Source organism: Acomys russatus, chromosome X (genome assembly GCF_903995435.1).
Source record: "Acomys russatus chromosome X, mAcoRus1.1, whole genome shotgun sequence".
In the NCBI taxonomy this organism is placed as follows: Eukaryota; Metazoa; Chordata; class Mammalia; order Rodentia; family Muridae; genus Acomys; species Acomys russatus.
In genome coordinates, this window is record NC_067169.1 from 55,001,279 (window position 1) to 55,023,728 (window position 22,450).

The 22,450-nt window shown below is 38.2% G+C and overlaps 1 protein-coding gene across 1 annotated transcript in view; it reads right to left on the reverse strand.

Moving 5' to 3' along the window:
• Nucleotides 1-20,088, reverse strand: part of Abcb7 (ATP binding cassette subfamily B member 7) — a 126,779-nt gene extending 106,691 nt beyond the window's left edge. The window contains exon 1 of the mRNA XM_051142215.1: nucleotides 19,886-20,088. Coding sequence (XP_050998172.1) covers nucleotides 19,886-20,053 — 168 coding nt within the window. The 5' untranslated portion in view covers nucleotides 20,054-20,088. The remainder of the gene's footprint in view (nucleotides 1-19,885) is intronic.
• Between the last annotated feature and the right edge of the window lie 2,362 nt (nucleotides 20,089-22,450).

Sequence of the window (22,450 nt, forward strand, 5' to 3'; positions counted from 1 at the left end):
AAGGAGTTAAGAGATCTGAAGAGCTTATTGACATCAGATATGAAGACGCAGAGTTTGGAGTTTGCCCTGCTGGATTTCAGGCTCATTTTGATCTGGTATTTCCTCAGTACGCTCTCTTTTGGAATGGTAATGTATATTTGTGCCAAATAGTGGAATGTGGTTCTTGGAATGATAACGATCCCCATAGGCTTATAGGGAGTGGCACTATAAGGAGGCGTGGCCTTATTGGAGGAAGTGTGTCTGGGCTTTAAGGTTTCAAAAGCTCAAACCAGATCCAGTGTCACGTTCCCTTCCTGCTGCCTGCCAATCCATATATAGAAGTCTGGGCTTCTTCTCCAGCACCATGTCTACCTGCACGCTGCCACGCTTCCCACCATAATGATAATGGATTAAGCCTCTGAACCTATAAGCTAGCCCCAATTAAATGTTTTCCTTTGTAAGAGTTGCCATGGTCATGGTGTCTCTTCATAGCAATATAAACCCTAATTAAGACAGCACCTAAAGAACAAAACCCCAAAAACATGTATACCTATGCATGCACATGTATGCTTGTGCAGAACGAAAAGGCTGAGGCCACTGGGAAGTAAATAGGGCATAAGAACAGAGCCCTGATAATTGGGATTTGTGCTCTTATAAATGAGGCTACACACAGCTAGCTGCCTTCACCAAGTGAATGTATGGCCGAAAGGTAACACCTAAGAGCCTGAGAATTGGCTTGGATCAGATACTGTATGTGCTGGTATCCTGATCAGTGGAAAATAAATTCCTACTGTTCATAAGCCACCCAGTTTACGATCTTTTGTTACAAAGGCTCAAATGGCAATGGCTATTAGTCTAAGACATTCTTTTTTGTATGTACATTAAATCCCTCTTCCAGTTACTGGAGCCCATGGCTTGGTGTTATAGCCTGTCTTCAGTAAGTACAGCTATCACCAAAGTAGTAAAAAGAGCTTTTAATTTTGTTTAAATAATCACCTTTCAGGTATTTTAAATGTCACTGAAACACCCCCTACTCTTTCTAATTCTGTACTAAGACATAAAGACATTCTTTGTTTTTTTCCCCTGTAATAGTTTTTCACTCCCATTACATTTGGGATCTTCTCAGTAATCACTGACGTTTCTTAATATGCATCTTTTGTTATGAAAGTTGAATGTAAACTAAGATCTCTGAAAATTAGAATCAGAATTCTGTGCCCAGTGTTGTTATTATAGTCCCACCTCGGTTAATGTAAAAGACAGAAGCAAAGTCTTTTAAACTTTTATATAGTTAGTTCACTATCTGCAGCCAGTTTTAAGTGAAAACATGGGAAGTGGAGACTTAGTAGCCGATAAAAGCAAAGCGCTAATCCTTTGTTCATGGGGTCAAAGCCAACAAATGAAAATAGTAGGGAATGGTGTTGCACACCTTTAATCCCAGCACTTGGAGGCAGAGGCAGGTAGACGGACCTCTATGACTTTGAGGCCAACCTGGTCTACATGGTAAGTTGCAGGATAGCCATGGCTATGTAAGGAGATCTTCTGACCAAAAAAGTAATCTATCCTAGTCACTTTTCTATTGCTATGATAAAAGCATAAACAACGCAATGCATTTTTAAAAACCACTTGATTGGGCTTATGATTCCAGAGAGCTAGATCTGATCTACTGTGCTCAAGAGCTATACACAAATCTCTCTCTACCTTGGGTATGCCACTTTGGAGACGATCAATCACCCTGGTGCTGGCTGTAACACATCAGTCCTATATGAGGTAAGCCACCGCTTCTACTTCTTCATCCCAGCACTCAACTCCCAAATTGGTGAAGCTATCACCTCCCCAAGTGCCCCCTCCAGCTCCAGGCTTCGTCTGGAAGATTTTGTTAGGAGTAAGAACTGACTGCAGGGGGATGGAGAGATGGCTCAGAGGTTAAGATTACATACTGCTATATTGCTATTCCAGAGGACCCACATTCAAATTCCCGGCAGCAACATCACGAGACTCACAAGTTCCTGTGACTCCACCTCAAGAAGAATGACTCCTGTGGCCTCTGCAGGCACCGCACTCTCATGCACATACCTGGACACATGGATACATGCACGCATGCGCGTGTGTGCGCATACACATACACACACAGACACACACACAGAGTTAATATAACAAAAACAAATCTTCTTTTAAAAAAATAGCTAACTACATTTACAATTAGATATAAATACATTTGAGACTAAAAGTTGCTCTTAAAAGCAAAGACAATTAATTGGAAGGGATTAGTAGAATTATAGCTCAGAAGCTGAACTGGATAAGCTGGCGTGCCTGAGAAAACCAAAAAACTAAGGAGTGAGACAGTCAGGAAAAAATCTCTCAAACACTGACCTTAGCAACCATCTCTTCAGAAAAACCTAGTTTTGAGTAAGTACAACAATTTTTGCCGCAGGGCACGTTGAAAAAAAAAAAAAAAAAAGAGTACTACTGTGCAATGCAACTACTGTAGGTAACTGGGCAGGAGACAAAGCGATCCCTGCTCAAGCCATTATCATCCCAGGCAGACTGCAGGCATACAAAAGACTGTGCCTCCTGAGAAGCAAAGTAAGAGGGTTAACAGAGGAGCAGGCAGTAATAAGGCAGAAAGCACTATAATAACCCACTAGTTTCTAAACAAATAAGTGAATAATAGGCTCCAGGAGGGAGCAAACCAGAACACAGAATTGCTGTAAATATTACCAAAAATGTCCAGCTTAAAAAACAAAAATAAGCATGGCACATGTTGAGAACCAGTAAAATGACCTGGGGGGAAAAAAAGTAGTCAAAAGGAAATGTCTACAGATGTGAAGCAATTTATAAGATTGAAGAAAAAAGGACTTCAAAATAGTAGTTATAAATATGCTCAAAGACTAAAGTTAATTATATTGAAAAAGTGAAGCTCAAGCCTGATCTTGAACTCACAGGGATCCACCTGCCTCTGCCCCCTAAGTGCTGGGATTAAAGACATGTGCCATGAAGCCCAACTAATAAACTACTGCTTAAAAGGAACAGAGATATTGGAGTTGAAAGCTGTAATAACTGAAAAATTAATTAGAGGAGCTAAACAGCATATCTGAAATGGCAAAAGATTTAGTGATTGTAAAAAACAGATGTTTTAAGTTGATAGAGATGAGACATGATAGATATTGATTTATATTCAAAATTTTAGACACACCAAGATAGGAAAGGTATTTTCTCCAAGGTTGCCAAACACAAATAGCCAAAACATTATGAACGTAACATTTATATAATTTCTGATTATTTTGTGGTTCTTCTTATGTAGTTTATTTTATATATATGTAATAATATAAATATATGTAAAAAAGAAAAATAATTAAAAATAAACAAACAGATCAATAGAAATTATACAAACTGAGTAACAGAAAACAAGAATGATGAAAAACGAACAGGACCCCAGAAAAATAGGAGAATATTAAGCATGCCAATAAATATATCAGATACAGAGTAGAGAAAGTGGAGCAAAACCATTTGATGAAACAATGGCTGAAAACTTCCAAAGTTCATTAACAACCACATCCAAGATCCTTAACAAGTAGAAAAGACACACAAAGACACTCAGACACCTATACTAAAAGCGAAAAACAAGGTGAAACTCTTCAAAGACAAAACTTCCTAACAATGAACCACAAGACTAAGAGCAGATTTCTTGGCAGATTAAAAAAAGGAAGCTAAAACACAGTAGTTTAACATATGCAAGTATTCTTAAGTGGGGAAGGGGAAACTATCAAGCAAAGAGACTATTCAAAACTGAAGTGGTGGCCTTTAATCCCAGCATTCAGGGAGGCAGAGGCAGGTGGACCACTGTGAGTTTGAGGCCAGGCTGGTGCATAAATCTAGTCCAGGACAACCAAGGCTACACAGAGAAACCCTGTCTCAAACAAAACAAAACAAAAGAAAACCTGGAGTGAAATAAAGATACTCCCATAGGAGCAAAGACTGGGAGGTGTAGTTAGTAAAGAACCATTCACAAAAGAATATCTGAGGGAAGCTCCCAGGACTGAAAAAAGGTGACTCCAATAATTCAGGGGTATAGACATATAAAAGACCGGAGCACATTTAGCATAAAGAGCCCTTGTTTGTATCCATCCTGACATGCAACCGCGCCCTGTGTTATGTGCTTCTTAAACATCTTCTTGAGGTGATTTATGTGCCATTAATTAATTGTACATATTCAGTGATACGTACCACCGTTGACTACTGGGGTCTCAGAGGAAATCTCTGCCACACTCTCCTAAGAATCAGAGAGAGCAACAGAAACCAAGGAAATACCCTCCTAACAAACACAAGACCAGATATCAGCACCTAAAATTAAAATTTTCCTAAACTCAGATGCCTAAATGCTGGTATAAAAAGAAAATGATTACCAGCCAAGACAATGTTATGTCTTCCTTCACTAGAGGCCAGAAAGCCTAGCAAAGTAGACCCTAAGTATTACAAGGTAGCAGAAGCTCAAGACAAAGACCTTAAAATAGCCTTAGTAAATATGATGGAGATCCTTAAAGAGGAAAAGGATAACCCCTTAGAAATCTATGAAAATACAGACAGTAGGAGGAAATAAATAAAACAGTTCAAGACCTGGCCCGGTACAGTGGCACATGCCTTTTAATCCCAGCACTCAGAAGGCAGAGGCAGGTGAATCTGTGAGTTCAGGGCCAGCCTGTTTCACAAAGTTTGTTCCAGGACAGCCAGGGCTACACAGAGAAACCCTGTCTCCAAAAATAAATAAATAAATAAATAAATAAAATCAAACAAACAAACAAACAAACAAAAAATAGTTCAAGACCTGAAAGTGGAAATGGAACCAATAAAAAAAAAAAAAAAAAAACTCAAACTTGAGGAAAATTTAGAATTGAAAAATTTAAAAACTTGAACAGAAACTCAATGGCAAGCCTCAACTGTAGAATACAAGAGATCGAAGAATCTCAGGCATTGAAGATACGATAGAAAAAATGGATACATTAGACAAACAAAATTTTAAATCTAAAAAATTACTGGCACAAAACATCTTGGAACACACAGCTCTAAATGGAATGTTTCCACCAAATCCCTCCCCCACAGAGTTCAGGGAACCCTGCATAAGAAGGGGCAGAACAATTGTAAAAGCCAAAGTAAAAGTGCCTCTAAATAGACTAAGGAAAATTCATATCACAGATACTGAAGTAGGAACCATGGGGCCTGCATGGGTCTACACCAGGACCTTTGCATATATATATATTATAGTTTTCAGTATTTTTATGGGACTCCTGAGTGTGTGTGAATGAGTGAGTGTCTAGACTTGTGCCTTCTCTGCTCTTTTCCTCCTGTTGGCTGGCCCTGTTTCATCTTATTATATTTTATTTTGTTATGCTTTGCTATCTCTTAGAAGCCTATCTCTTTTCTAATGAGAGAAATGGAGTAGACCTGGATGGGAGGGGAGGTGGGGAGGAACTGCAAGGAATACAGGATTCAGTAATCAGAATATATAGGATGAAAAAATTATCTATTTTCAATACACGGGAAAAATAAATACTTTTTTAAATTTCCTAACCTGAAGATGAGATGACTGTCAATGAACAAGCAGCATACAAAACACCAAATAGATTGGACCACAACAGAATGTCCCCTCAATACATAGTAATCAAAACACTAAATGTACAGAGCAAAGAAAGAATGTAAAAGCTACCAGGAGCCGGGCGTGGTGGCGCATGCCTTTAATCCCAGCACTCGGGAGGCAGAGGCAGGTGGATCGCTGTGAGTTCGAGGCCAGCCTGCTCTACAAAGTGAGTCCAGGATGGTCAAGGCTACACAGAGAAACCCTGTCTCGAAAAACCAAAAAAAAAAAAAAAAAAAAAAAGCTACCAGGAAAAAGACCAAGTAGCATAAAAAAGACATACTAGAATGGCACCTGACTTATCAGCAGCCTAAAAGCCAGAAGGACTTGGACAGCTAATCTACAGACTCTTAAGAGACTACAGATGCCAGGCCAGATTACTACACACAGAAAAACTTTCAATCATCATAGATGGAGAAAATAGACATTCCATGACAAAACCAAATTTAAGCAATATCTATCCACAAAGCCAATCAATCCTACAGAAGGCACTTGAGGGAAAAAGTCGACCCAAAGAGGTTAGCCACATGCAAGAAAACACAGAAATAAGTAATCCCAGACCAGCAAATTGAAGGAAAACACGCACATACACATATATACCCACACATCACCACCACTACCACAACAACAAAATAGCAGGAATCAACAAGCACTGCTCTTGATAATCACTCAATGTCAATGGTCTCAATTACCTAATAAAAAGCCATAGACAAACATTATGGATGCAAATGAGTGTAAAAAAAGGATCCATCCAGAAGGATGCATCAAAGAAACAAACCTAATATCAACTCACAGTTAAAAACAAAAAAGGAAAATGATATCCAAAGGAAACTGAAGTAGCTATTTTAATATCTAAAAATATAGACTTCAAACCAAAATTAATCAGAAGAGACACAGAATACTCAAAAGCAAACACCACCCAGAAGGCATTGCAATTCTTAACATCTATGCACAAAACACAAGGGCACGTGAGTTGATAAAGGAAACACTACTACACCTTAAATCACATATTAACCCTCCCACACTGACAGTGGGAGACTTAAAAACTCCACTCTCACCAATGTTCATCCAGACAAAAACTAAACAGAGAAACAATGGTGCTAACTGAACCAAATGGATCTAACCTACTTACAGACCATTTTGTTTCTCAGCACCTCATGGAACTTTCTCCAAAAATGACCACATACTCAGACGTAAAACAAATTTCAGCAGATACAAGAAAATTGAAAATAACACCCTGAATCCTATCTGATAACCACATATTAAAGCTAGATATCAACAATAACAAAAACAACAGAAAGTTTACAAACTCATGGAAAGTGAACAACTCTCTGAATGAAAAAGGAAATGTATCAACACAGAAATTAAGAAAAAAATTAAAAGCTTTGTGGAATTGAATGAAAACACAACACATTCAAATTTATGGGACACAATGTAGGCAGTTCTAAGAGACAAGTTCATAGCACAAAGTACCTAAATAAATTAGAGAGGTCTCATACTAGTAACTTAATGGCACAACTGAAAGACCTAGAACAAAAGGAAGAAATCACACACAAAAGGAGCAGGCAGCAAGAAAAAAAAAATCAAACTATGTGGCTGGAGAAATGTCTCAGCAGTTAAGAGCACTGGCTAATAAAGGGACCTCAATCCAATTCCCAGCACAGCTACATGGCAGCTCACAACAATCTGTAACTCCACTTCCTGGGGATCTGACACCCTCACACTGGCATGCACATGAGCAAAACACTAATGCATATAAAATTGTTTGATCCCATTGTGATCCCTGAGATTGTGAACTGTAAAATCCTGTCTTTTGTTTGGTGTGGTTGAGTCCTAACACTCATAATCCAAGAATTTACTGCTTATTGTAAACAAGTGATTAACGAGTGGTTCAGCCACCCCTAGCACACACCTTTAATCCAAGAGCTTTCTTTACACAGGATTTAATAGTTAACCCTAGGTCAAGAAGCAGAGCAAGAAACCAGCTGACAGGGATTAAAGAGTAGGAGGGACTTTGAGGTGAGTATTTAAGACGGCCTGTGCATATTGGAGAGATGGTTCATCAGCTAAGAGCAGTTGTTGCTGTTTCAGAGGACCTGGGTTCTATTCCTAGCATCTACATGGTAACTCGTTCGTAACTCCAGTTCCCAAGGATCTGATGCCCTCCTCTGGCCTCCACAGAAACCAGGCATGACACATGGTACACTCACATATATGAAGACAAAGCACTCACACACATAAAATAAAATAAATAAATAAATAAAAAGAAAGAAAGAAATAGAAGGAGCTCTTGGTCTTTTAGCTTCTAGCTGTTTAGCTTTTGAGCTCTTTAGCTCTTTGGCCTTTAGCTTTTGGGGCTTTGAGCTAGCAATCCCTTGGTCTTGGGTTTTGTTTTGTTTTGTTTTGCCTTCTCCTCCTGGGCTGTCAGCTGAGCTAGTAAGTCTTTTGGGCCTTCTCCATCAGAGGTGAGCTGAGTAGGAAGGTCAGCTGGTGCTTTCTCTGCCTCTCTGAGCTAGCAGGTTTTCACCCTAGCATCTGGATCCTGAGTCTTTATTGGTAAAATAGAACGTTTTGGGATTGTCATTTAAAACATCATAAAAAAAAAGAGTAAATAAATAAGTTTTAAAGGAAAAAAGAAATAATCAAAATAGAAACAGCAAAAACAAAAATACTATTTTTAAAAATGAGTTGGTTCTTTGAGAAAAATCAGTAAGATTGACAAACCCTTATCCAAATTAACTAAAAGGTAAAAGAAAAAAATCCAAATTAACAAAATTGAAAAATGAAAAGAGGACATAACAGCAGACACCCAGAAAATTCAAAGACTCATACGTTTAAAACATTTACTCCACAAAATTGGAAAATCTAAAAGAAGCAGATAATTTTCTCAGTAGGTGCCACTTACAAAACAAAAACCAAGACGAGATAATCAATTTATACAGGCCTATAAACCCCTAGGAAAATAGAAGCAGTCATTAAGTATCCCAACCAAAAAAAGTCCAGGGTCACATAATACTACCAAACTTCCAAAGAAGAATTAATGCCAATACTCCTCAAGTTATTCCACAAAATAGAAACAGAAGGAACAAAGCTCAATTCACATTATGAGGCCACAGTCACCCTGATACCTAACCCACATAAAGACCCAACAAAGAATTGCAGACCAATTTCCCTTATGAACATACATGCAAAAACTCTCAATAAAAATATTTGCAAACCAAATTCAAGAACATTTCAACAAGAAAAATGACCATGATCAAGTCAGCTTCATCCCAGAAATACAGGGATGGTTTAACATACATAAATTGATAAAAAATGTAATCTATCATAAAAACAGAAAGACAAGAAACATGATCATCTCATTAAATGCAGAAAGGGCCTTTGACAATTCCAACAACCCCTCATAATAAAAATCCTGGTGTGCTGAGTGATACAAGGACATCTCTAAACATAATGAAGGCAGTTTACAACAAGCCCACAGCCAACATCAACTTCAATAGACAAAAATTCAAGTAATTGCACTAACATCAGAAATGAGACAAAGTTGTTGACTCTCTCCATGCCTGCTGAATATAGTACTTGATGTATTGGCTACAGCAATAAGTATAAAAGGGATACATATTGGAACGGGAGAAGTCAAAGTATCACTATTTGCGGATGATTAACAGTATATGTAAGCGATCCTAAAAATTCCACCAGGAAACTCCAACAGCTGATAAACACTTTCAGCAAAGTAGCTGGATACAAGATTAACTCACAAAAATCAGTGGTCCTCCTATATACAAATGACAGTTGGACTGAGAAAGAAATCAAGAAAGAAACCCCTTTCACAAGAGCCTCAAATAACAAAATATCTTGAGGTAACTATAACCAAGCAAGTGAAAGACTTATATAAAAAATTGAAACAGAAAGATATAAGCAATGGAATAAGATTCGAGGTGTACATTAATAAATGGGACCTCATGAGGCTGAGAAGCTTCTGTAAGGCAGGAGACACTGTCAAGAGAACAAAGCGACAGCCTACAGACTGGGAAAAAATCTTCACCAACCCTACATCTGACAAAGGTCTAATATTCAAATATATAAAGAACTCAAGAAATTAAACACCACCAAATCGAATAACCCAATTGAGAAATGGGGCTTGGAACTAAACAGAGAATTCTCAACAGAGGAGTATCAAATGGCTGAGAAACACTTAAAGAAATGCTCAACCTCCTTAGTCATCAGGGAAATGCAAATCAAAACAACTCTGAGATTCCATCTTACACCCATCAGAATGGCTAAGATCAAAAATTCAAGCGAAATAAACAAATGTCCTTAAAAATTTAAAAAAAAAAAAAAATTCAAGCGACACCACATGCTGGCGAGGATGTGGGGAGAGAGGAACACTCCTTCATTGCTGGTGGGAATGCAAACTAGTACAGCCACTTTGGAAATCTATCTGGTGCTATCTCAGAAAAATGGGAATAGGGCTTCCTCAAGACCCAGCTATTCCACTCCTTGGAATATACCCAGAAGATGCTCCAGCACACAACAAGAAAATTTGCTCAACCATGTTCATAGCAACCTTATTCATAATAGCCAGAACATGGAAACAGCCTAAGTGTCCCTCAGTAGAAGAGTGGATAAAGAAACTGTGGTACATATACACTATGGAATACTACTCAGCTATTAAAAACAAGGAATTCCCGAAATTTGTGGATAAATGGATTGAGCTAGAAATGATCATAATGAGTGAGTTAACCCAGAAGCAGAAAGAATCAAATGGTATATACTCACTTATATCTGCATACTAGCCCAAGGGGCATGTCCCACGAAAGCCTTCACTTACCAGGAAACTGGGACAGAGGGGAAGGCATCCTATTGGGACTCTAAATGAGAGACGCATGGGAGAACAGCAAAATAAAAGGATCCAGAGGGTCCTAGAAATCTACAAGTAGAACAATATGATAGGCAGATTTGGGCCCAGGGGTCCCGCTCAAACTAAGGCACCAGCCAAGGACAATACAGGAGGTAAACTTTAAACCCCTTCCCAGATCTAGCCAATGGTCAGAATATTCTCCACAGTTGAGTGGAGAGTGTGATACGACTTTCTCACGTGCTCTGGTGCCTCACATTTGACCATGTCCCCTGGAGGGGGAGACTTGGTGGCACTCAGAGGAAGGACAGCAGGTTACCGAGAAGAGACTTGATACCCTATGAGCATATACAGGGGGAGGTAATCACCCTCAGGAACAGTCATAGGGGAGGGGAATAATGGGAAAATGGGGGGGGGGGAGGAATGGGAGGATACAAGGGATGGGATAAACATTGAGATGTAACAAGAATAAATTTAAAAAAAAAAAAAACTGAAAAAAAAAAAAGAATAAAAGCTGAAATAAAAAAAAAAAGATTCGAGGTGTAATCTAAGTAAATTACAATAAATTAAAATTTAAAAGAAAGAAATTGAGGCCAGATTCGGTGGTGCACACCTGTAATCCCAGCACTCAGGGAGGCAGAGGCTGGGAGATCTCTGTGAGTTCAGGGCCAGCCTGGCCTATAAAGTGAGTCAAGGACAGCCAAGGCTACAACAAAGAAACCCTGTTTCAAAAGACAAAAAGAAAGAAAGAAAGAAAGAAAGAAAGAGAAAAGAAAAGAAAATATCAGAAGGTAGGATTGACATAATAAATATGCCCATCTTACTAAAAGCAATCTACATATTCAATGCTATTCTCAGCAAAATTCTACCATAATTCTTCACAAATCATAAAAGGACAATTTTCAGCTTCATATGTAAACATTAAATACTAAGGACAGTTAAACAATTCTGAACAATAAAGGAACTTTTGGAGGTATCACCATCCTCTATTTGAAGTTGTACTACAGAACTGTAGTAATAAAAGCAGTGTGTTATTAGCACAAAATAGAAAGGAAGGCCCAGATGTAAATCCACACACCTACAGACAGAAATACACACTGGAACAAAGAAAGCATCTTCAACAAATGGTGCTGGTTAAACTGGATGGTTGCATGTAGAAGAATGTAAACAGATCCATACTTATTACCCTGCTCAAAACTCAACTCCAAATACATTAAAGATCTAAACTTAAAACTAAATATACTGAACCTGATAGACAAGGAAGTGGGGAATAGCCTTAAACACACTGGCACAGGAGATGACTTCCTGAACAGTGCACCAACGGCTCAGGTTCTAAGATCAACAACTAATAAAGGGGACCTTATGAGGCTGAGAAGCTTCTGCATGGCAAAGGACACTGCCATTCTGAGAAAGTGGCAACCTAAAAAATGTGAAACGTTTTTCTACCACCTACACATCCAGTGGAGGGCTAATATCCAAAATATATAAAGAACTCAAGAAACTAGATATCAAGAAAACAAATAACCCAATTAAAAATGGAGTACAGATCTAAACAGAATTCTGAAAAGAAGAAACTCAAATGGCTGAGAAAACTTAAAGAAATGTTCAAAATCTGCAGTCATCAGAGAAATGCAAATCAAAACTACTTTGAGATTTCATTTTACACCCATCAGAACGGCTAAGATCAATAATACAAGTGACAGCTCATGCTGGCGAGGATGTGGACTAATGGGAACACTCCTCCACTGCTGGTGGGAGTGCAAACACTATGGAAATCAGTGTGGCAGCTCCTAAAGAAATTGGGAATTGATCTACCTCAAGATTCAGCTATAAAACTCTTGGAGATACACACCTTCTCAACCATGTTCACTGTTGTTCTATTCATAATAACCAGAAATTACAAACAACCTAGATGTCCCTCAAGAGATGAGTGGAGAAAGAAAAAATTGCTATACAATGGAACATTCTAAGCCATTTAAACATACAATCATGAAATTCATTGGTAAATGGATGAAATTAGAAAAAAAAATCATCCTTAATGAGGTAACATAGACCCAAAAGACAAATATGGTATGTATTCACTTACATGTGGATGTCAGCTGTTAAGTCAATGATAACCAAACCTCAACCTGTTAGGCATAGAATAAGGAGAGAGGGGGCACATAGATCTCTCTAAGAAAGGGAAATAGAATAGATAGATATGGATGGAGGGGGGACTAGACAGGGAGGATCAAGTGGCGAGAGGAAAGAGGGGGCACATAGATCTCTCTAAGAAAGGGAAATAGAATAGATAGATATGGATGGAGGGGGGACTAGACAGGGAGGATCAAGTGGCGAGAGGAAAGAGGGGAAGAAGGAAAGGAATACAGGGAGAAATAATTAAAAATAGCAGCCATTTGGGGCATAGTATGGAAACCTAATACAGTAGATGGCTCTTAAAATATATACATATATGAAGGAAATCTAAATGGAATCAACAAGTGATGAGAGAAAGCCCCCAAATGGACATCTCTTGTCACCAATGAATTTCCAGTACAGGGATTAGATTACATCAAATTGACTTGTTGGCCAAAGGGAATCCCCAAACAATCCAGGCTGTTGTCAACACTATAGGTTGCTCTCCACAAATTGACAGCAAGGCACCAATGCTGAAGACAACACCTACATAACTCATTGACCATAGAGAAGATGAGCTGGTACCCACAAAGAGCCTATGGACTTGTACCTTTGTTGCAAGAAGGTACTCTACATACTACCAAAAAAGAAACAAACAACAAGTCTGCAAGATAAACTAGTAAGTTTGAGGATAGCCTGGGCTACAAGAAACTTGACTTCACAAAAACCTAAAATATAAAAATTATATAAATTAATAAGTATGACAATATCATTGTAAATAAACACTTCAAGATGTATAAAACACAACTAGCAAAGTAAACATGGGTAATGGTTCTACATCATACTAAAATAAACATAAACTTCTTAAGAAACAAATCTTTAAGAGGTAAATCTTTATGCCCTCAGTTTAGGTAGCAGACTCCTAGACACAACACCAAAAATATAGTCAAAACAAAAAAGAAAGCAAAACAAAAACAAAACACCTAAATTCGACATCACAGAATCAAAAGCATTGGTAGGGGGTGCTGGGAATGAACCTCATGGCCTTGTACATGCCAACATGTAAAAATATAAAACTTTTATATTTGGAAGAACACTGTGCATAAGCTAAAAAGAAGGCCACAATAGAAAAAAATATCTGTAGTGAATAATTTTTAAAGTATTTATAAATATTATTTCTGATAAAGGACTTGGATCTAGAATATATATTTTAAAACTTACAAATAAGTACTTATAAAAACATCAGCAGGAGGTATATATAGTTCAGTTGTGGTGGTTTGAATGAAAATGGTCTCTATAAGCCCAGAGGAGGTATGACCTTGTTAGAGTAGGTGTGGCTTTGTTGGAAAAAGTGTGTCACTAGGGATGGGCTTTGAGGTTTCAGAAGCTCAGGCCCAGTGTTGCTATCTTGTCCTACTGCTTGCAGATCCGTATATAGAACTCTCAGCTGGTTTTCCAGCATCATGTCTGCCTGCAAGCTGCCATGTTTCCCACCATGATGATAATGGACTAAATCTCTGAATTATGGTGGATCTCTGTGAATTCGGGGCTAGCCTGGTCTACAAAAAGTGAGTCCTGGATAGCCAAGGCTACATAGAGAAACCCTGTCTTGGAAAAAAAACTTGTGATCATGTCATGGTGTCTCTTCACAGCAACAGGAACCATAACTAAGAAGTCATAGAGTATATTATCATAAGGGAGGCCAAGATTAATCCCCAGCACCAAACTAAAACCCAATAGGCAAAGACATGAATAAATAAGGAAGAAATACAGTCAATAAACATGTGAAAAGATACTCAATATCCTCATTCATAATGAAAATTTCTGGAAGCAATCGTATGCTGGATTGGCAGAAGCAAGCAAGTGAGCTTCCTGGAGGCAGCCCACTCGTTTTTTGCACAGTTGAGGAATGGGTGTATTCCTGGTCTGGGCAAAGTCCCAAGGATTTTACCTCAAGACTGGTTATTGTATTATTCTGCCTTGCCATGCTTGTCTCATGTATCCGGCATGGCAGAGCCCCTCACTGCCTATTGCTTCACTCTGTTGGGCAGATTTCCTGTAGATTATTTTGAAGATGTACCTTCATGACACTGAGCTGTTTAAATGAACTGATGATTGCATAATGCCTGATGATGATTTTATAGAATTTCTGGCTTGACTCAAGTAATTTAAAAACCCTCCTGCAGTACAGCAAAAACTGCTAGGAGCTCTGTGAACCTCCATATGCCAAACACTTGATTTACACCAAGAGGAAAAACAAGATGAAACAAATTAATGATCAAGGAAATACATTCATTCTAGGTTTAGTCTAAGCATAAAGCCCAGGCATACACCATGATGAGAAAAAACATATGAATATAGAAACAAAAAGAAATGGTTAACTATATGAGACAAGACAGACACCTGTTTCTTGGAAAAACCTTGACATAAAAAACTCTTGCTCTGAACACATAATGTACATGTGAAATAAGAAAAAGAGAAAACTTCATCTTTGAACATATAATGAGCATACAGATAAAACCACTGCTTTAAACTTATAATAAACAAAAGCATCTAGTTAGATATAATTCTAGTGAAAGAACCCAGGATAAACAGCCCTACTGTAAACTCCCTTTTGATGAAACAACTGTATCTATTTTGAACGAGGTAGTTTTTTCCATACAAAGGGAACTTTTGTATTAGACAGTATAAAAACCCAAGACAGATTTAACACTTGTTAAAGCCATCTGTTTCATCCAAAAATGTGTCTGTCTGTTTATATGTATAACTGCCTGTATATATTGTATGTATGTATGTATATGTATATATATTTCTATCTGTATGTTTACATACATGTGGATGAATGGTGTCTTTGGGAGCACCCTTGTTTGTCTATTGATTGTATGTGTGCATGTGTGTATGAGGTTCATAAAAATCTGCTTCATTTGTCTGCCAAATGTGTGTATGTTTTGGCATGCTTCTAAGTTTAGTAAGTTTAGTAAGTGATAAGTAGACCTTCTTAATTAGGTCTCTAGCTTCCAGCAAGCTGCCTTTCACTGCTAAGCCAGCAAGTCCAAAGGAGCAGAGGCTTTTCCTTTTACAACCCCTCACTGCACAGCACCCAGCTTAGCTGCTGAAGACCTCCTGTTGTTAAAGAACAAAGGCTCTCAGCTAGACAGCCATTTTGGTGGCAGAGAAGCCAGAAGGCCTTAGTAGTTCAACTGAAATAGCTTCAGACCCTGAATCTGAAAATCCAGAGTTCAATTCCCTGCTTCCTCTCTTTTCCTTCAGAGTTAAGGTGTAAGTGGCAAAGCTACACCAGCCTGGAACTTTAAGAGTTCAAATATAAGCAGCAAGGCTTACCAGCTTGAAAAAACGAAGGGTATATAGAGAAATACCAGCTACCAGCTGGTCATTCACCAATGCTTCTACCTGCCTTGGTTTACCCTGTGTGCTGGCCTCTAGCAGAAAATGCAAAGCAAAGCCAAGATACAATACCACTTTACACACACTAGGATAGCTAGAGTCAAATGACTTAACAAATGTAGTGAAAATGTAAAATGTGCAGACATTCTGAAAAGTAGTAAAAGGCCTGAAAATATTACTCAATGGTTTTGTGCTTAGATCCATGGCACTGCCAAGAGATGGAAAATGACTTCAAATTGTAGTGGCGCAAGCCTGTAATCCCAATACTTAAACTGAGGCAGGAGGATCTGGATTTCAAGGCAAGCCTGAGCTATATAAATAAGACCAGACTCCAATAACTAGAAAGAACCAGTTTTGGTGGTGTACACCTTTAATCACAGTACCCTGGAGGTAAAGGCAGGTGGATTCTCTGAGTTCCAGGCCAGTCTGGTCTATACATCAAGTTTCAGGCCAGGCAGGAATACATAGTGAGACCCTGTCCAAAATGAAAGAGGGGGATGTAGGGAAGAGGGAGGGAGAGAGAGAGAGAGAGAGAGAGAGAGAGAGAGAGAGAGAGAGAGAGAGAGACACAGACAGAGAGAGAGAGATAGAGAGAGACAGACAGAGAGAGAGAGAGAGACAAAGACAGAGAGAGACAGAGAGACAGAGACAGAACAAACCAATATGGCAGCTCCTTAATAAAACAGGATTATCATGTGATTTGGAAATTCTATTCTTATATTAGTATGGAAGCACAGAGAAACAAAAACTTAAGACCATGCAAAACTTATATATTAATATTTATAGCATTAGTGAAGTCAACCCAAACATCCATCAACTGATGAATGAATTTAAAAAAAAAAATCTCAGGACTGTGGAAATGGCTTGGCTTGTAGAGGGCTTGCCACACAAGCCTAGGACCTGAGTTTAATCCCTAGAACCCACTTAAAGGTGGAAGGATAGAACTGATTCCACAAAACTGTTCTCTGACCTCCACATAGAACAATAAACAAAAATCTTGTATATGATGCTAGGTATGGTGGTACCTGCCTTTAACAACATAGTCTACATATCAAATTCCAGACCAGATAAGGCTACTTAGTAAGTCCATTAAAAAAAACAAAAAACAAAAAACAAAAACCTTGTTTATCCAAGCCATTATTTGGCCACAATAAGTAATGTAGTATGTACATGTGCCATAATATGAACAAACCTTGGAAAAATAATGCAAAATCAAAGTAACAGTCAAAAAAAGGTCATATACTGACAGATGTGGTAGTGCATGCCTTATAATTCCAGGAGGTAGAGGAAAAAAAAAATCAATCCAAACAAAAGCTACACAGAAAGTTTTCAAGGCCAGCCAGCCTGGATTACATGAGACAATGTCTCAAGGAAACAAAAAACATCAGACAAACAGACCACATACCATAATAATCCTATTCATATTAAATTTCTAAAATAAACAAATACATATGGTAGTGGTTGTTTAGGGCTAGTCAGAAGGGAAAAGGTATAGAAAGAAGACAGCCAAAGAGTAGGTTTCTTTTTGAAGCAAAATTGAATGTGGTAATGGTGGTACATATCACTGAATATGTAAAATCAATTACTATGTCCTTTTAAATGGATTAATTACATAGGACAGAAATTACCTCAAAAAGATGTTTAAGAAACAAATGAACACACGGTGTGGTTGAGTGTCAGGATTGCTACAAACAAGGACTCTTTATGCTAAAACATGCTTAAAAAGTACATCATGCCTCAATCTCTACTATTTTAAATATTAATGAAATAAACTCCAATTTGTATTATGCAAACTTCATGGACTTGGGGGTGGGGGGAGATGTAGCTCAGAGGTAGAATGCTTGCCAAGCTTGTGTAAGGCCGTGGGTTTGATGCCCAGCACTGCAAAGTGATTTACAAATCTTTTTAGTAGAAATAATGTAGTACAGTGGTAACTGTATAAAAAACCATTTTAGGAATAATTTTTACACTTAAGGTGTTTCCCACCATTAATAGTGTTCCATTCATTATTAGTACAAGTCAACATTCACTGTGTCCTTAGTGGCTACCCAGGTCTTATTTCATAAATACCTGACACAAAGAAAGCAATAAATAAATGAACAGCCTTGAAGGTTTCCATTTATCAATTTTGAGGCTTAGTTTCCTCACCTGTAAAATCAGAAGGAATAGATCTAATATTCTTTAAAATAGTACTGTTCAATAGATACTGGATAAATAGAATTTTTATAAATAATATTACAATTTTATAAATAACTAGAATTATTTATCAGTGTTGTCAATAGTTACCAGCCACACCTGGCCATTGAATACACTGTGGGAAAAAAACCTGAGAAATTAATTTTTTTACTTTTAATGGCCATGTCAAGCTAATGGCTATGGTTCTAGACATAATGAAAAATAATGCATTTCATAGCTCATTCCAGTAATTACATACTGTGGGAAGATGTGTATACATACACAAAGAAAAGTTCACAAAACAATTTCACCCTTAATATTAAAAAAGCACTACAGTGTCTTTTCTGTATTACTTAATTTCATCTAAAAAGAAGTGGTAATCTAACCACTGACATGATTTTATAGCATTATAGGAAGAGTCCATTCAGCTCTAAAATATGCTGTATACTAATAAATGTTAGGATGATAACTATACCAATTAATCTAATTTGATCACTTATATACATGTATCAAATATCAACCAAACTCCATAAACATACACAATTATTTGCCAATCTAAAATGGTTTTTAATTTTTAAAATTGTACAATCCTTGTCACTTTATGCCTGTCACCCTAGCACACAGTAGGCTGAAACATGAGGTATATAAGTTCAAGGCTAAACTGGACTACAAAGCAAGTCCTTGTCTTAAAAAAAATACAATCCTTGAAGGCTTAACTGTATGCCTCTATTATTTAAAGTGTCTATGATTATAGTAGTATACATTTAAAACTTGTTGACAAACTTGTTACACGGATGAACCACCAAGTGGTGGCAACGAAAATATTGTCACTATATGAGAAAAATATAAACTGAAGTACAAATATTATAGACAACAAAACAAAACTAGGAGACTGGAGAGATGGCTCAGAGGTTAAGAGCACTGGCTGCTCTTCCAGAGGGCCAAGGTTCAATTCGCAGCACCCACATGGAGGCCCACAACTGTTTGTAGCTCCAATTCCAAAGCATCTGAAACCTTGACAGACAAACATGGAGGCAAAACACCAATGTACATAAAATAAAAATAAATAAATCTTAAAAAGAAAAAAAAACCTATTTTTGAATGAGATAATGAAAGTCAATATTCTGAGGTAAACATAACCACTGCCACAGTCCTAAGGGAAGTCTTAAGGCTTTCCAAAGTTACCTATGCACAAAGAACAGTCAGAGCAAAAGAACAGTCAAGCTTCTATCTTAGAGGAGTGTACATTTTGGAGAAAAAGATAATTATGTTTTTTGCCTATCAAACGCCTGTCAGTGAGGGAGTTAACGTACCAACTCAATTCACTCCTTGTTTATAGGTGACGTACTGTCATCCAGAAGTGCACTTGAAATTGTTACTACCAATTTAGTATAATCAGAACCACAGGGAATTTAGCACCAAATTCCACGACTAACTTTTGAAAGTAGCTCCGTCTTCCTTACATTTAAAAAAAAAAACAGCCCGCAAATCCCTACAAGGCACTCCAGGTGCCCTGTGCCTGAAATCTCCCAGGGGCTCTCTGCTGTCCCCAAATGTTTACTTTCTCTCTGGCTCGAACAACTAACCGTAACACTGTCCACTCGCCGCTACTGAGAGTTTGCCCTGACAGGCTTTCTTCTTGGTGCGCTCTCTGACCTAAGGTCGCGAGGGCAACCTTTTCCCTCTTAGGTCCCCTTACACTTCCCAAGCGCGTGGCAACACACCTGATGTATTCCAGCGCTTCCCGACGCGACGCGCTGGTGCGACCTCCACCGTGGGCCTGAGGCGCTGAGAGAGACTAGAGACCGGGTCAGAACTGCCGAATGCTTGTGCTTTTCGAAAGCAGCCGCCGCGGCTGCCCAGCGCCAAGAATGTATCGCGAGCAGCGCCATCTTGAGCGAGGAAAGAGGAACCAAGAGAGGAGGATTGTGGGACATTGGCGGACTGAGCGCCGCGGCTTTCAGCGCCTCTATCCCCCACCCCCACTCGCCGCCTCCGCTCGCGCCTGACACCGGAAATAGCCAGTATCCGAAGATGCCTGTGCTTAGATAGAGCCTTCTTCTTTTTCTCTTGAGTTTTGGGCTTTGTTTTTCTCGCCCAGCGCAGAACATTGGACTTACCATTGTCTTTCTTTCTTAGTATTGCCAGATAAAATACAGGATTGCCCACTTAAATGTTGTTTCAGATAAATAACAAATTACTTATTGGTATAATTATGCCCCAAGTATTGCGTTAGTAAATATGACAACCCTGCCTTGTCTGTCATCTATTCATGTCTTGTCATCAACTCAATGCCACAATCCACTCTGTCCATAATTTTAATTCTCCCTGTCCGTTGACGTTTACAATGAAGTATAGACATAAGTTTTCCCCTGGAGGAGGCATCATCAATGAGTTACTTGATATGAGTTATTGATATGCCTTTGTTTTTTTGCTGTTGGGACAATTAGGCTCTCGGGGTACACTCACTTTTTATTCCATTAATTTGCCTTTTTTGTAGCTCTTCCCTTTGATTTATTCGGGGTGCTTGATTGGAAAACTGCTAGACTAGCTGATGGACGGTAAGTGAACATGTTATATAGTAAAGTGCATATTTAAAGACACATTTGTATTATTTTTTTCAGCACTATAATCAAACCAAGTACCATGGAAATATATGTACAGGCATCTGGGAAATAATTTCCAAATACAAATGCTACTTGAAAACCTACAGTCAAGAAGGCAGTTACAGTTTCATTGATGCTTTCTCAAAACTCGTTTTGTTTATTTGGCTAATTGGTTTGGTTTGGTTTTTGGAGACATTTAGGAAGCCCTGGCTACCCTGGAACTTGCTATGTAGTCCAGGCTGACCTCAAATTCCAAAATCTGCCTGTCCTTGCCTCTGGAGTGTTAGAATTAAAGGCATTCACAAGCCAGGCGGTGGTGGCACACGTCTTTAATCCCAGCACTCGGGAGGCAGAGACAGGTGGATCAATGTGAGTTTGAGGTCAGCCTGGTTTACAAAGCGAGTCCAGGACAGCCAAGGCTACACGGAAAGACCCTGTCTCAAAAAACCAAAACCAAAACAAAACAAAATAAAGGCATTCACAACTATATCAAGCTCATTTTCAAACCTTTCATACAAGACAGACAAGTAATTTAGAATGATTTCTATAGAAGCATCATAAACTAAATGAGAGATGTCATGAAGGAAGACCAAAGATATGTATGGCCATGTAGCCTGCTTTACTTTCGTCTGAGATCCATATCACACACCAGTTTTCTGGAGAAGAACATAATTAGAATTTCAGACTGAAGAGGTTGACCCCATGTAAAGAAGATGACAATATTAAAAGCAGAAAGGCATAAGAAACTTTTCAGGCTCCGGAGTCCAAAAAGTATATAACAAATAGTAAGAAATGAACAGGCTTGATAGCAAAAGGCCTTCCATTTCGTTTCAAGAAATTAATGCTCTATACTGCAGCTATCGAATGACTTAATCAGGAGAGTAAAATGATGTGACTCGTACATCCATTAAACCACTCTGGCTTAAGTGGAAAAGCTGAATTAGGAAGAGGTTCAGATTGAAGTCCTGATGTTAATACAACAGTTTAATCATAAAATAAAGGCCTAGAGTTAGCAGTGTAAGTAGCAATAGATCAATTCGATAGATAATAAGAAGGTAGAATGGACAAGGTTTGGCAACTAATTGGATGTTTATAGCTTATTGCCTTGTTAATGGTAAATCAGGAATAGCTTCTTTTATTAATGACTGCACTATCAATAAATATAATATCAGCATACGTTCTGTGTGAGCAACAGTTTATATCATAGACACTCAAGGGTTTATCAATGATTTCTGTAAGGACCAACTATTGCTATTGAATCTTTCTACCCAGGTAAGGCATTGTTAAGTCATGTTCTTCTTCTTGTAAGATACCAGAACCCATATAATAAATACTTTGTGAGGATTCTCAGACATAATATGATAGAATAAGATATTACATTTTTATGTTTGTATAAATACATAATTCATTGCTTAATCTTAAACAATTCTGGAAATTTAATAAGAGTTTTCTATGGACGTCCTTACAAATTCCTGGTCGATTAAAGACAAATATGGAGATACAATCCAAACCGAACTCATGATAATCTGGCTGTCCACTAGAAAGTGTGGCCTACTTCTCTTTTCAGTTATTTATTAGATTTATTTTTTATGTGTGAGTGTTTATCCTGCATGTATATACTTTCACCACATAAGTTTTTGGTGCCTTCAGGGAGTCAGAAGAGGGTGTCAGAACCCCTAGAAG